At 36.7% G+C, this 17,426-nt stretch overlaps 1 protein-coding gene across 2 annotated transcripts in view; it reads right to left on the bottom strand.

The window, feature by feature from the left end:
* LRP12 (LDL receptor related protein 12) overlaps positions 1-17,426 on the bottom strand; it is a 49,102-nt gene that overhangs the window by 14,686 nt on the left and 16,990 nt on the right. The window contains exon 2 of one of the 2 annotated variants that reach the window (XM_065831063.2): positions 5,668-5,724. The exons of the other annotated variant lie outside the window; for it this stretch is intronic. Coding sequence (XP_065687135.1) covers positions 5,668-5,724 — 57 coding nt within the window. The remainder of the gene's footprint in view (positions 1-5,667; positions 5,725-17,426) is intronic. 2 annotated transcript variants of the gene reach the window in all.

Here is a 17,426-nt window from a genome sequence, read left to right as displayed (position 1 = left end):
TACATTAGCTTATAGATATCTAGAAACTAAAATAAAACTCAGTCATTTTACTGTTTTCACATACAGCTTTAAGAAAACATTGCTTTAAACAATTTTTCACGTTTCTTATTAGAGCTGCACAGTTAAGTATTAACATACTTCAGCTACAGAATACAGGAACTGTCCTAATATCTAGAGACGGAAAAGTCTCAAAATACAGAAAGATATTATATTATTTGAATATTCAATCAACTATTCCCTGGAAACTGCCACCTTTTAATATTGAGCAAATCCTATAGGTGGTGCTCTAACACCATGATATTTTGGAATGCTACTCCTGTGTGAATGATCTGGATACAGTTCAGATCTGTCGAGACAAGAAAAGGAAGGACTGGAAAGAAAAACTGGTTATTTGCAATTCAATATTGAAGTAAAATAGCATTTTTAATAGGTATGAAACAAAAAACATACACAAAAAAGGAGAAGTATGTGTAAAACAAGTGTACCAATCTAGCAGATACTGGCAAGCAATTCCACGTACTACTTGGTTACTACTGAAATAATGCTCAGCTTAAAATAAGTTGCCTTCAAGCGAAATTTATAATATTACAACATTTATCTGGTTTTAGATATTTACAAACTGACATACAAGATTTTGTCACTGAAAACTTCAAGGAAGCTTTTACATTTGCCTGACAAAGAAAAACTTTACACCAGAAGATAAAAATAGTCCATTCGACACGTGTTCATTCAGTTTTACAAAGCTTACCTCCAAAAACTTAAGCATGCTATAAATACATGTACATCTTGTGTCTGTTGAATAGGAACCTCCAAACACTGTAATTTACTATGCAACTAGATTTGCAATCTCCTATGCAGGCGCAGTGCACCCTGACCACTATTACACCATTTACTCAGCCTGACCCCTGCAGCAGTACAAGCAGGAACTTTTGCTTGTTAAATGAGTTCGGAAGAAATTCCACATGGAAAGCCTGTATAATCAAGGCAGTATTTTCAGAGCACACTGAAAACTTCTAGTTTTACTCAAATTCAGTTCTTTCAGCTTATGTTTGCAATATCAGCAATATCTCTATTTTTTTTTTTTAAGATTCTTTTACTTGAGATGTTTTTTCTCTGTTTCCACTAAAGCCAGTGCTCAGGGCAAAGTGTCACCATTTCCAGCACCTTTCAATATGGGAAGAAAGAAGCAGATTAAGGAGGGCTTGAGGAGGCAAGAATGATCACAGGCACTAAAGTACAGGGTGGAGTGAACAATACTGTATTTCTGCTCCAGAAGAGAGAAAAATCGACCTGAAGAAAGTGTGCATATGACAAAGTGGGGGTTCAAAGAACACTTCCTTGCAAAGGGATATACAGCCTCCTGAACTTCAGGTTAGCTAGATGAACTAAATGTACTTGCATACTTGGTACACATTCATACACTGAAAATTCTTACTCAGGAGACAAGAAAAATCTCCCATTTGCTTAAAAAGCATACAAACGTCAAGGTCAACTGTACAGAAACTGCACTTCAGAAGTACTGTCATTTTGAAAGACAACAGTTTCTCAGAAAGATTTTTAAAATCAAGGATAACCTTCTGAAACAAAAGTTTTAAAGGGAATCTACAAATATAATACCAAGCCTTTAAAATCAATTCCTCACCCTCTGCTAAACTGGGATGTTTCTTCTAAAGCTTTTAAGAATATAACATAACATGCATTTTATTTGGATGTTTCTAAACAGGGACAATGCGAGCAATATCAAGAAGGGCACGGGAATTAAAAAAAACCCACAATTCAAGTGAGAGTGCATAAAACAGGCAGGTATGAATAGAGGCAAACATCTTTTTCACTATGTTGTGGAGAATTTGCACTTCTAATTTCAATTGCTAGTGGCCCTGCAGGCAGTTGCCATATAGGTCAGTAATATATATAGGAACTTAAAATTACAGGAAAACTGACTAGGTTTGGAATAATTTATTAAAGTATTAAAATACATAAGAAAACAGAATAATTAAAATTAGAGGAGTCAGAAAAAGAAGAGGATTTTGTAACTGAGGCAGAAGTACAAAATAAATGAGAAGTTTGCACAGAGAAGCAAATATACATACGGATGCATGGCCAAGATGGTTTCCAATCTCATGCTGCTGGCTCTAAGGTTTTTGGGTAGGAACAACTCCCTCCTGCACAACCACACATGGGTGTTGTCTCTGCCTACATGCCTCTCAATTCCTCTATATTCTTTGGCACAATTCTGCCCATTCGTTTCCTGTTTTAAACTCTTTCCTTTGTGAGCCTTTATCTTCCTAACAAGCTATTTGCATTTCTGTTTTCTTACTTTGGCATAACTCTGTTCAGTAGATTGCAATACTCTAATTAGGACTGAAGATGTTTCACAGACTGAAGTGCAAAATAATGGTCAAAAAATCCTGCTGAGCGAATAAGCTGCGCACATGGTTTTCTGGTGTATATGGATTTCCTTGTAGACCTTCTAAAAACACATACGAAGAGTTTTCCTTATTCCCTTCTTCCTGAAACTTGTTCACCACCCCACACTACAGAAGACGACCGTAAACTACTTGCAGGATGTTGATTGGTAAACAGAAGAGAGACAATGAAAATTCTACAGTACCAAATTCAACTTGCAAGTTGTATTAATAATAAGAACATTATTAAGAAGCCTATGCAAAAATTCTCTAGCAAGATCTAGAGAAGTAAAGTACCTGTAGTAACAGTGAACAACATGTCAAGGAAAAAAGTCACTTCAGAAAAGCAGGGAGAGGGAGATTAGGGATTTATCTTCACAGTAATGCCAGGAGATCACTTGAAAAGATAAAAGAATTAGCTTTCAATGTGAACCACAAGATGATAAGGTATGCATTATATTGGACATGGTAAGGACACGAATGCAGCTGGATAAATGATCTGAAGGTGTTTAAAACAGCTTAGAGTAAAAAGAGAATAATGTTGCGATAAAGTCTAAACCATGAATAGTGAGGATAATTATTGCATTTGTAAATCTCAGGAGCCACTGAAAGTCTTATTTGGAGAACTACAGGGGAAGAAGGCATAGGAATTTGTGCCTACAGGTCAAACTAAAAAGCTTTAATTTAAAACACCCTTTGCTCTGTAATACAGAGAAAAAGATCAGTAAAAAGGAACTTTTTTTTTTTTTTTAATTGCTGTGAACAACTGCTTTAACCAGCATAGAAGTTCTTCAAAACAGGGGTGGGAGAAAGTGGTTTTGCAGTTGTGACAATTACGGTGCAACATATCCCAAACACAGACCTGAAAATATTTCTCAATTTTTCAAATTTTAAAGGCATAAACACTTGTTCTCTAGTGATAGCTTATAGGCAAGAGACAACATTCCATTATTGCTATTGGTAGAAAAAGCATGCTCATATGTTAGAGATGTACCTGCAACTTGGCAGATATAATGCACAGCAGAAGAATAAATACCAAAGACCACAGAGGTCTGTGCTATTAAAACATAATTTAGTAAGGTAGGTCATGTAGCCTTACAGCAGCAGCATGACAGGAAATCTACCATCAAGACAATCATTTTATTTTAAATCCCTTCTCAGTAACAACTGTCCAAGAAAATCACGTCGTTGGTTTCAGCACCAAGTTAAAGTTGGATTTAGAAAGATTAAAGGCCAGATGTCTTTGGTTCTATTTTACAGAAACTCTGCTTAAAATTGTTCTGATAGATATAAAGCTGTCCAGGTATGCTTGATGAAATATATACTCTGCAAGTTCAAAAACATGTTTGGGAGACACAAACTCTTTCAAAGGAACTCAGAAATCATCTAGGTCCATCTCCATCTTTTATACCTGGCCATACACCTAAAATTTAAGACATACATGTAAAGAGCTGTATGTGAGGAAAACGTCGCTGGGTCTGCCTACACACTTCCTTCAGATTTTTCAATAACAGACCACTCCCATTCCCGTTATCTCAAAATTCTCCAGTGAAGAATTTTTACCTTATATTAAGATAAAAGCTTTAAGAGTATATTTATTTTTCCCCAGCTGGAAAACTGTTTTAGAACATGGGACCACCAGAAATCCTTTTACATATACTTTTATATATGTGGGGTTTTTTAATTTTTTTTTTTTAATACTTTTAAATGGAACTCTCACTGGATCTTTCATCTCAGTAGTTAAAGGTCTGTCTACCAGCTGCTGTTATTTTGTGTATAAAGTACATTGTGTTCTCTTCTCCTTGGCACCGTGTATTCAAGCATGCTGGCCAAAGTTCTGCAAGCAGAGTCAAAAATTCCATTCACCTCCTGCCCAGCAGATGCTTTTCTGACTGTACTGCGACCTGTGACATGACTGTTGGAGCAACCAAAGGGGTGAAGGGTTGTTAAAACGTATGTTAAAACAGATCCAGAAAGCTACAGAGTTAGATTTTAGGTCGTCTGTGTATTTCATACAATCCAACTCCAGCAACAACTGTTGCAGGAGTGGCAAGTACCAGTGTCATTATTTATAATTAGCAGTGTGCCATAATATACCATGTATGATGATACTTGGTGCACTACTACTACATTCCTCATTAAGCTGCACAAGAATGGGTAGCAAGGATCTATAATTAGACTTTGACAGTCTTTGAACAGGAAACACTGGAAGGGAAAAAGGTGGTTATACAGTGTAACAGAGACCATCCACTGACTGTACGTTTATCTGAAAACCTAACTGCATGCACTATTTGCAACATAATGTTTGAAGCTATCCTGCGAGGACAACTACAGTGAGATGTGCAAGCTGTTGTCAAAAAGGATGAGTTTGCATTTTGACTTATTTTAGGAGAAGAGCATGATAATCAGTTTGATTTCCAGGGATTAGTGGCAGCTTCCCTATGAAAATAATCAGGCTTGTATTCTTCTGCCCACTGAAGAAGAGTGTTTGTCTCCCTATCCGCACACACGTTCAGTATCTGTATTACAGATGTGTAAAACACGAAGAGCAGCTTAGCCAGCACTGCTTAACATCTGAAGAACAAAGATCAGACACTGGTATCACTGAATGCCTCAATGGACAGACAGCCACTTTGCTAAGGCAGAACAGGCCCAACCGCAGCGGCTGCTGCTCAGAGGAGGCTGAAGGACTCACTGGAAGGGAACACTGCAACCTTTAAGCAACTTGTGCTGCTTTTATGCCCCCTGTTCTCCCAGCATCTCATCAGTCCCTCAGTTTCACAAGTTCTAAAATTCTTTTTTTTTTTCTTTATTAAGGAAACTGTGCAGTCGAGTGTACAGTAGTTTCAGCTCCTGCTTCAATCTAATCAGGTGAAACACCTAACTTCTGGATTTATATTATTTGATAGTAGCAGTGTCCAAAATTACATTTCAATAAATTTCATTTCAGAAAAAAAAAAACTTTCCTGTGGAAAGAAAATATCAATTCAACTTAAACCAACTTTTCTCTTAGTTCAATGTTTGTATGGAAAAATAATTAAGCAGTCCACTTAGAAAGGCATAATCTGTTCATGAGCATGCAGGTATCAATTTTATCTTATGAGAATTTTTCCATGTTCCAGTTGCTTCATTCCTTATTACATGCTGCAAAAGGCAGTAATAATTTTTATAGCCAAATATCTCTTCATAAGATACCAGGTGGCTTTCAATATTTACTATTTAAGTCATGCATGAAATTTAAACATTACAAAAAATGACTTACCCGTTGACACTCCTGAAATATGCACATTTTCAGAATGTTCTGCAAGAGCACCATTTCCTAAAATTAAACATAATGAATAAGCTAATTTCCAAGATAAAATTTGTAAAAATTCTTGAGATACCCTTTTACAGAACAGAAAGAACAAGGTTGAAATAATTTTAATTAATATTAAACATTAAAGGTCCTACATTGATTTTATGATAAAACTTAAGAGAAAAGCTAGAGAAAAAGTTACTATAAAGTGAAAATAAACAAGCCTCATTAACATATTAGGAAAAATGAAATATACTAGAAAGTTAAGGAACAAGAGACTGATAGTAGTAAAGAGTTTGGAGAATCTTCAGGTATTTTAGATGGTAGATTTTGCATCAAACGTTATTTTCTTTTCAAGAAAGGTTTATTTCAATGCATCTTCCCCATTTCCTCCCATATCAAGATTTATAAATGAATCCTATACAACTAAACACACCCGGGGAAAGACCTCCATCTATTCCATAATGAATTGTAGTCTAACCCTTTTATCCAAAAAGATATTTCAGGTATAGCCAGGAATTAGCTACCTTCAAGAGTAACTCCCCATCGATGTTCATTAAAACCAACTATACTTGCAAGGACGAACACGACCCATGTGGTCATCAAGAGTAAGAGACAAAATGTTATTCCTCTGAATCTCATATTATTTTGTACTCCTCCAAGGTAAAAGAAATCCGTTAAAGCAAATACACTGGCTGACAGGTGGCAGCCCTATTACATGATGTGGCAGATCAACTTGTATTTGTGCATGTTTCTCCCAAACAGCTCTCATTCCCCTCTCCTTTATTCAACATCTTTTCTTTTAGCCTTTACAACAAATTTCTAATAAAATCTTCCAGGCATTTCAGGAGTGAGCTGCTTTCATAAGTAAGCTCACAGGCAGTGAATCTAAAATGTAAAATACATCACTAAGCAAATTCTAAAACCACAACTCTCGGTCCCTCAAAGCTTTGTAATATTGAAGGTTTGCCATGTCACACGGATTTTCACACATGTGAAATCAGTTGTTCAACCAGTACTGCAATGTAAGACCGGTATATTTGGTAACAAGAATGTTAAATACGTAAAGAATATAAAATTCATTTTATACCAAGGTTATAGATTGTTAGAGTTGACCTTGATCATACACACCTAAGCAAGCATCTCAATGCTCCTCCACTGCAGTGAGTGCAAATAAAACATTTCAGAAACTGCTCCCAGGGTTGATACCAAATGCACATAGTTTTTTACTTTCTAAAGACACAATAATCTTAGAAACCTGATGATCAGAATATGTAGACAAAGGGGAAGTTTAATTTTTCTTATTTTTCTTTTTTTTCTTCAAAAAAACCCCAAAACCCACAAAAAAAAAAATCTCACCCACAACTAAATTTGTGGACTCTTAAGTAATGTGTTCCTCCCCCATTTTTGATGGATTAATTTCACCGCACATATTTACATACTAAGTTGCTTTGTCTCAATTTAAAGCAAAATTTCCTTCAATGTTCAAAAGACATGTATTTTAAAATAATACAAAATAACGTATCAGTGATAAACTGCCTTCCAATTAAACTATTTTCAAAAGTAAAATATACCCATAAGTTTCAAAAAGCTGCTCTCCAAACAATTTATCCATTTTGCACATAAATCAACATGCTGAATGTCTTCAGTAACACTTAGCTCTAAGTTTACAACATAAACACCATCTTTGCTGTAAAGTGATTTTACTTGTAACTTTTTCCAGAGAAGCACATTTCTGATTGTCTTGTTTTCTATTATTTCCACCAACATAAGGAAAACATTAACACATTTCAAGACCTCTTGTTTTAAGCTAAAAACTGCTTACTGATATTTCATCTATCAAATTACAGTAGGGATTATTCACCACTTCTGTATTTTCAAAAAGGCATTATTAGCACATACAATTATATCTGTAGCTGTTATTGAACACTGAAAATGAAAAGCATGACAAGAAGGGAATTCATAAACATTTAGAAATATGAAAAACCCCGAAGTAATACATTGAAGACAGTCAGTATCTGGGCACTACACTGACACCCCAGAATCTGAATTATAGACAAGCTGACTATATGTAAAGACCAGGAAAACAAAACACTCAGAATATTGATGAAATTAGTTCTGATAAAAATACAATGATAAAACATGAAAATACTTACATAGCACTAAAGAGACAGATAGGAATAAAAACAATGTATATATATCAAAAAAAAAAAAAAAAAGAGAAAAAACCTATAAATCAGATGGGAAGCATACTAAAATGGGAACTTACATCCAAATCCTGTACACATTGACTTAGAATTAATGGGTTAAGAAAAAAAAAACATAAGTCAATATCCAAAACAGAATGCTTTAATATTTTCCATCTAAATAAATTTTATGACCTAACAATTAATCTCTTGACATAAAGTGGCTGCTTTTATTGTCAAACTAACTTCAGTGATTAGTCAGAAGCAGCACTAATCTGTGAGGATGCAGCCTCAACTCACATCGAAGTACCATAATATCAAAAGAAGGCGGGTTTTCTAAAAAATTATTTCCTTCCCAATAATCCTTCACGACAAGAAAGATGAATCTGAGAAAACCTCTCAGATTATTACCTCCTTTTTTATTGGAAACTGTCACTGAAATAGAGTGTGTTCAGATGCCATGTGTTATTAACTGCTGACACCTTTATGAAATTTTTAGGCAATGATCTTTATATGATTTCAACAATTATGTCACACGGTTCCATATAAACTGAATCCACTAGAATATCAATATAACAGATAACAGATCGGCAATTTCCATTAAGATATGGGAACATAATTATCTTTGAAATTCCTGTTAGTCTATCTGTTTAATACAGCAGAGTATATATATAACAAAAATCCTTAGGTCACTGGTAAATTTTCATAAATCTTGATGTTTTAAAGAAATATTTACTATTCATTCCCATATGAACCTTAAGTTTTAAACCGAACCAGGTGCCACCTAACAAAGCCTGACACAAAGTTTGCCCGCATCACTTGCAGGAGCTGCTTAAGTATATGTGGCAAAGTGCAGCGCGGGAAGAGACACATCAAGAAGCTCCTGCACAAATTCATGCTGCCTGCAAGAAACAGCTTTGTTTTCAAAAACTGACATCTTCCATCACGTTTTGTTTCAGTGACTTCATCTCCTTTATAAAGGCTTATGACAAATGGACCACTTATTTTAAGTGATATTAAACAGAAATGTGTGTCAACTTTAGTCCTGCAACTTAGGATATGGTCAGCAACTGCATTTAAATTAAATATTCAAAAGGACAAGGCTCAAGATAGTAAATGCCTTTTTTTTCCCTAAAAAAAAAAATCAGAATAGAATCTTTGGTAAATAGGATATGAGATATGTTAAATTTCTGGTAACCTACAGGTTAAGCAAAGGTATAATAAGTACTTTTAATGGCTTTCCATTTAAGTTCCCGTGAGTTTGTTGTCATAGCTGCTGTTAATATCTCTTAAGATTCCTTGACTGCAATTAAAAAAAAAAAAATCAGCCAATTGGTTAATTAATTAGTTAGATTCTTTACCAATAGGTTTACAGTATAGAACAATCTCCAAATTCTGATGTCTTTTTCTTTCTTTAAAAATCTCCTAAATGTTCAAAGTATAGCTATGGTCAAAGCTTCTAGTTCTGACGGACTCATCCATCAAATTTTATTCTACTTTCACAGTCCAAAGCCATTCCCTTTGACCTTCGTCAATTTCTTCTATCCCCCTCAAATCCTCTGGGTTGAGATGCTGTCTTATCTTGGAAGCAGGCAGAAACAGCCAACAAAAACAGTAGCCTGGGAAGGCATTTGATTCACTAACATCATCTGAATACCGTCACAGATAGGAAAATAAACACAGGCCAGGGCAGTGGGGCTGGCAACAAGGAAAATGTTGCCGCAGTGAACACTTCAACCAAAGTGCAAAGGAAAATGATGAGGGCAAAGCATGGAAAAACCATGCTTTCACACTTCAAAAGCACAACATGTTTGGAAAAAAAACCCAGTTGCCCTTTGTTCCATGTATTTGAAACCCAGGCAGTAGCTGCGATGCTCAGACTGAGGTGTTGCAAAGCACAAGGCCGCAGCCCTCAGCGCGGGGCGGCCCGCACCCCCCAGCCTGCGCAGCTCGGCTCGCACGACATGGGAAGAATATCAAAATGTTATCTGCATATAACTGCAGAGCATAAAACTAAGCCTACAGTCTTGAAATAAGTTTCTCCTTTAATTTTTACTCAAACTCATGCAGTTTTCAAAAAGCACAGCCAAGCAAATCCACAGCCCCCCAATAATTGTCTCTCTTAGTCAAAACATTCAGATTAAACAAGACAGGCTTCTGTATTCCAGATACATGAAGGTTTCAAACAAAGACCAGTAATTTTATCTAAATACTGATATATTTGATAGCAAATAATGACTCTTAAATGAAAACCCTGTTTTAATTTCATTTTGACTAAAACTAGTGATACAGTGAAGTGATGACTGTTGTAGAAGTGCACCCAAAATATCTGGTACATGCAACTTTGTCCACTGTGATTGTAAAATCAGATTTTATAACTTCAGCTTGGAAGAACATCATGTATCTTGGGTCTCAGCTAAATTCAGATTGTGTTTTACAGAGAAAGTTACTTGACTGTTGAAATGAAAAGGGGAAAAAAAATACATAGTGGCAAACACCACATTTATCTTTATTTTTGTTGTTAGACCAAGTAGTTACTGTCCACAAAACAAACAAACAAAAAACCTTGCACGCATATCGCCATCAAAGCTAAAATCTTTAGCATCCAAATCACCCCCCCGCCCATAAATAAAACTCTATGAACTGAAGAGAATGGCTATGAAGAGAGAGCTTCTTCTAAACTACCTGGAGTTAAAAGGTACTGTGGTACATAATGAATGCTACATAAGCAGACCGGACAGGAAATTTCTTTGGAACCACAATTATCAGGGACAAGAGATCAACAGCACTTCCTGTACATCATCATGAGTTTCCAAACACCCTTTATCATGGTACGTGTTCAACTTGCTTTGCTTTAGACAACATACTTCGTGATCAAACTTCCTTTCTTCAGCCTGCTCCCCAAATTCCTGTCCGCTTTGTACCTTACAAAAAGTAAGCTTAATTTGTTTATACTTGCTCTTGTCATCAGAAGTTCCCTTGCATTAATCTTCACCAAATTTTGCCTCTGACCAAGTGTGGATGATGCTACCAAAACGTGAATCTCACTATACACTTCCACGAACAAATTGGTTCTGCCTTACTTATTACCCCAGTAAAAAGCCACTTAGCAATGGTCCTATGATGCCATACTCCAAAAATAGCAATATCCTTCTTGATCTAAAGATGTGGGAGCTGGAAACACCCGCGATGCCTCTGTAATATTCCAGCATGCTTCCTGGAAATGACTCCTTTGCCAGCACATCTTGTGACAGTCCCAGCCAGTGGCCACTCCACCTCCTACCTCCTGTAAACATCTAAGCACAGTTGTGCAGAAACAAGCTCCACCTGAAGACATTGCGTGTCAGGCTGAACCGCAGTCACACTCATCTGCCGAGTCTGTGGGAGAGAAGTGCAAAAACAGCCTGCCCATCCGTCACACCTACGGCTGCCCTAAGGTTAAGATGGTACAGCTCAGAGCATGTGGGAGGCCGCCCTCCTCCAGATAAACTAGGTGATCTTCAATGGTCCCTTCCAACACAAACCATTCTATGATAAACACATTTGTTCAGTATGTAACCCAAAATATGACATTCAATTACTTACACGTAGGTCACACATAGTTAATGAGCCAAAAAAAATTAGGTAGGATGCTGCTTAGTCTTCTGGGTCATTGTTCACAAGCTCCTCATCTCCTGAACACTTTGCAAATACATTTGTTAAACTACTGTGCATTTAGAACTAAACACATTGGCTGCAGGGATTTAATTCTGTAACAACAGTGAAGAGCTACATATCCATAGGTATATGATCATACTGCTGCCAAACTCTTCTGTACTGCAGGAGTAGTACACAGTAAACCGAGATTATGCAACTGAGGAAAAAAAACCACTTTGTATAATCTCAAATGAAACTGAGGGTACAAAATGGACTAGATTTCATTTTTCAGCCTTTATAATCTAGAAGAGTCTCTGAGAATAGAGTTTCTCCTGTACTTTCTCTTCTATCTCTGCGAACGTGTTCTCCTACCACTACTAAATTGTATCACAGAAATTCAGACTTTGCCTTCCTCAGAAGACAGAAACAGAGCTACATGTGCAACTTAACATCGCAAGCGACAAGGAACTGAAAGTGGAGTGAACAGCGAAGAAGGAAAAAAAACAACCAAACGAAAAAAAAGGCAGCAGTCTAAGCATGTGAAACTTACCCTCCCAGAACAGCTCATGAAATAAACAGTATTATTGCTACAGGGAATGCTTCAAACGAAGGTGCGGCAGGGCCCAGAGCGCACAGTCCACTGAAGCCAAGCAACGTTTGTTACAACTCTACATTCAGCAACAAAGCGAAGCAGCTGTGTCATTTCAGATTCCTACAGAACCCAGTCACAGCCTTTACAGGTGATACCACTTTATTATTTCCTGCCTTCTGATGGCTTAGTTTGCAATCACTGCATCCTTTTGATTAGAGATATGCATAAAATCAAATTAACACATTTGTGCACCAATATGTATTTGGATTAACTACTCAAGATTCACGAGCCACAGCCATCTCATATTTTCATGTTCATATTGTTCTTTTTATAGAGTGCACTGCATCTTTGAGCAGAAGTTTTTGTCCTACACCCAGCTGCTGCTTACTTCCTTGACAAAGGGGCAACACATGCTTCTGCATAAATTCATGTATTCCATGACAAAAGGCAATTTAAAAACCATGACAAGTGACAGTATTGAATTTTAGGTATTAACTGATCAATAATCTCCAGTTTAGTTGAACAATCTTTGTAAGAAATACTGACAAAATTTGTGTTATTTATTTTCAAATGAACAGCTTGGTGTTAAAAAGCTATATGCAATTCTTTTCCGTATTTCCTTAGGGTTAAGTACTGGAGCCATAGGAATTTCAGGTGGTCATTTGTAAAACAGCACTAAACTGTGCAGCAAGATGCAAATTATCCTTCAGGTAAGGGAAGGATTAAATAACTTTTTCTTTTAATGTAAAATTACACATGCAATAGACAGAAGCATTCAGATAAAGCCTTACTGCTGTGTAGACATCAGCCAGAATTCTCTACTAAAGGCAAGCTGAGCAACAGAGTGACAAGATTTATCCCAAATCCCTATAACAGAACATCTGCTACATAGAAGATACAGTAAATATATGTAAAATTTCACACAGTGAAAGCTAATGTTCATGCAAAATGAAAGTGTTGTATACTCAAATACTACAATGGCATAATTTATTTAATTATGGAAAGAATAAAAATTACTAAGAGAAGAAACTGTACTGAAATAGTGGCTTATATAAATGTGTTTATGATACAAAAGCAGGAAATAAGCACATAAAATTTCACTGTAAAAACAGATAAAGCACAGCATTTGTTTACAATACGCAATGCTGTTATTCTGTGTAGTACTGTTTCTATTTTAGCCCAACTGTGATGTAGTTTTATTCAGAAAATGAAGACAAGAACTAGAGAATCAATTCCGCAATTTATGTAGGTTTTAGATTCTTACTTTTTACAACAACTAATGTCTACCATTTTGTGCTTAGAAAATTATTGCTTGGTTATAAAACAATGGGTATGGTGCTGCTGAAAGTCTGCACTGTATAGTTAAAACCTCTTGGTCCAGCATTGCATATTTGTACTGCCCCCTCACACACTGTTCTTTCCTCCTCACAGAGGGACATAAAATGACATGTAGCTGCATGACACTTTTGTAAAACAAGTCTTTATTCATCTCTTGGTGAACAAGCACAGCCAGGAAATTTCCAAATCTATATTCACTGTACAGAGCCTAAACCCTAAGTTAATCAGTAGCTGAGTGAGCAACAGCTCCTACCTTTATTCCTATAATCATGATAACATTGACTTAAACATCTTAAAAAAAAAAACAACAGTCTACTACTTTTACATTCTTTAGCATTGCAATGTTATTATCCCCACCAAAAAGTCTGAGTTCATTCTTCAAAAATTGACTATTAGAACAGGTACCCTAAAATAAAACAAAACACCTAAGTTCACTATACAAGTCAATGTTTTGATTCGAAGAATATACAATGATTAGGTCATAACAGATCTATTAACTTCTCTACCAAAACAAAATATATGTTTTATTCCTGATAATTTTATGTTGTTAACTTGGGATTTGTCTGTATTAGGATGGTATTTCAGATAAGGAGCATGCGTCTCAGTCTCCTGATCTGCTCCTTTTCATGTGCTTTGTTTCACATTACTTTGTGGTCTTGGAACCATCAAACTGGATTCCTTTTAGATGCCACCCTCCTACTCATAATGGGTACTCAGTCATCTGGGTCACACCAGAGCTAGTCCAAGGAAATCCCTTCAGAGGTGTACACAGTGCAAGCACTGGATCTCCAGCATAACTTGTTTTAGTCCGCAAATGTGTTCTTGCCAGGCTGTGGGATGTGCTAGTGCAGAGACAGCCTCAGCTACCCAACAGCAGGAGTGGGACCTCTGCCCATCACAGCTCCAGTGCTGCCAGGGAGGCTCCACCTCAACTTCACCCATATGACTGCGGAGGCTCTGCAGCTTTCGGCGTGAACAACGCAAGTTCTCCTTCTGGATTCACTAAGCACTGTGTACTTTATTCACTAATACTACACCAATCGTGAATGCTGTTGCAACACACATAAGAAAATTTACAAAATTCCATATAAACCATACTGAGATGCTAACTTAATCGAAGTTTAAATAGATGCTGTCAGCCAGATGATGCTGGAGTATCCAAACACCCTTGGCACCACTGGGACACATCAAATAAACATTTGGAAGATGCTACAGTCTACAACGTGAGCTCTCCCACTCCTGCTCTACAGATGTGGCTTCTCAGTCGACTTCCACTCTTCCTTCTCCTTTCTGTAGGAAGGGACAGCTCTGTCTTGTTGCCAATCAAACACAGAGAGCAACCAGCAATTCTGTCCTTGGCTGTATCTCATGCAGCACAAACCTCTGCTCTGGGTGTACCAGCAGGAGAGACTCTTGCAAGAGAACAGGAAACACCTTTGAAAGGGACCTTTGCACCCCGAATGAGCAAGACAACCTGAAGTTCCTTTATTCTAGATTGCAAAAGAGAAGCTAGAGCAGTAACTATAGCAACTCTGATTTAACGCTGCACACAGAGGAAAAAAAAAAACACCACCACCACAACCACATTCAGTCACACCTGTAAATCCCACAAGACCATTTTTTTGTGTATTGTCATTAAAATACAAAAATTTAAATTAATAACTAAACCAACTTGATTTAAGAGAAGTATTTTTGTGTGGAAGTTTCAGCAAAACCAGTTTAAACTTCTCAGCTGTAGTTAGAAAAGGTGGGGACGGTAAAGAACCTGGCTTTTTTTTTTATTCTCACTGAAAAATTCCACAAACTATTTATAGACAGCTCTAATATACTTGGCAGCGAGCAGTGGAAATTGTAAATCTAGCAGAGACACTGGCTCAGCTTCAACAAGATTCCTGATTTTAAGCACATAAGTAGTTCTATTCACTTCAAACCCTACACTTCTGCCCAGCCAGGTATGAGGGTAGTTATTCCCCTGACCATTGCCTGCAACTTGTACATGTTCTCAGGCAGTTGTCCCGTGCAGTATTTCAGATTAGACTGAGAAAAAAAAAACAAACAGATTACTAAAATCAACGAATCATTTCAAACAGTGAATATTTTCTACTAAATTATAGCTAAATTTCAAGTAACTTTTTAAAAAAAAAAAAAAAGGCGGGGGGGGGCGGTGGGGTGGGGTGGTGTTGAATCAGAAGAAAAGGGAGTAGACCGGAAGCGAGGTAGAGGTGGCTGGGCAGGGGAAGCAAGAGAGATCACAATGCCTATCCATCCTTAAACTTTCTCCTTTATAAGGCTTAGGTGCCTATTCTTAACTGATTAGGCTCTACCATGAATGCAAACCTAATAATTTGCCCTCCTATTTGAAAACATTCTATTGCTGTATTACTTACAAAACTAGAAAATATATGAAGTTTCTACCTATTTTAAACCACTAAGTTTAAAATAATAAAACTCAATTATTTAAACAAAGGACTGTTCAGAGCCTTTGTACATGTTCAATTGCAGTAACTATTCTTTTCTTCTGAAATTCCATTTCAGATACTGAAAGTATTTCACATTTTAGAAGTGCCAGACTAGGGGAAAATTTCGATGTGTGGGTTGCACGGTGCTTATATGGTAGGGGGAAGAGCATTTCAGATTTGATTGATACTCTCCACATGCTTCGTATTTTTGTCTACTACAGTTTCTTTAAATCACTGTTACAGTAAAGAACTTAGTTTTGGTTTTGCTCCATGCAGGTTTAGACTGATGCGCATCTCCATTCCTTATAGCTACAGGAACAAACGGCAGTAGGCAAGAGTCTACATACAGCTAGTGTATTATATTAAGAACAAATGAGTGAACAAAATACACCACAGAAAAACCCCAAACAGACATCTACAGCCAACCAGAAGGGTTTAGGTCTCTATCAGAAGCTAGACAGTTAAAGCAGGGCTCAGGATACATATTCTTAAAATATAATACTGCTGCTTATCCTGTTTTCTTCAAATGATTTGACTCCATTCTGTGTTAACAGAAGAAAGGAAATAATTATTCATAAACTAATAACAGCAGCCATCATAAATCTATTAAAAGCTTGCAGAAATGAAAATATTATCTGCTCTTACTCCATTAATACCTACCAGGAACCCTCAAAACATTCAAGCTTCTAGTTCCAGGCGACAGCATGACTCAGTTTTCAACTGATTTTTTTCCAAAAAAGACTCAAGTAGCGTAGGAGTACTTGATATTGGGGGGTAGGGGAGAATCACGAGGATTTCTGAAAAGAAGGAAAACACTGCTCCACTGCTGCATCTTTATTATAGAGCCTACATCTCATGTGACCAAAAACTCAAAACAGAAAAGAAAAATCCTAGTCATGTTAGAAGGAAAAAAAAAATAAAAATCACTGCCTAATATATATCCAGAGAATAATGGTCTCAAATCCAGAAAGCTCATTGGATTCATAAAATAAAACTACAAAATCTATTTATTTTAAGTCTTTATTCAACAGATGTGCTAAGATGTCACACTTCAGGCAGAAACCAAGGAGGTTATTTCATACTTCTGACTGGCGCAAAAGCAGGGGGATCAAGAAATCTAACAGTAATTTCCAGATTTGCTAGATTTTTCTGGAATATTGGCCTGAGCAAACCAGGGAATACTGGAGTCAACAGTATATACCTGCTGAGTTTCAACTCTACCTCCATGAAGGCAATAACAGTAAATCAGAATTAACTGCAAAGCATCCCAGTGCATTCACTGTAATGACATAACTGAACTGAATGCAAGCCATTTAGTAGAAAGGGTGGTGAAGCAACAGTATATTTACATGCACATTTTGCACATATATCAAATATAAAAATCATAAACGCACAGGATGTTTACTGCATCAGGAAAAATATCCTCATATGAAAGATAAAACTGTGTTTTCTTCCCCTCTTGCTACTTATTGCTAGAAATAAAACTTTGATTTTGACAACCTTTTACACTCTCTA

This window comes from Patagioenas fasciata, chromosome 2 (assembly GCF_037038585.1).
Source record: "Patagioenas fasciata isolate bPatFas1 chromosome 2, bPatFas1.hap1, whole genome shotgun sequence".
NCBI lineage: Eukaryota > Metazoa > Chordata > Aves > Columbiformes > Columbidae > Patagioenas > Patagioenas fasciata.
Note: the sequence above shows the minus strand (reverse complement) of the source record. Positions and strands in the feature narration are given on the sequence as shown.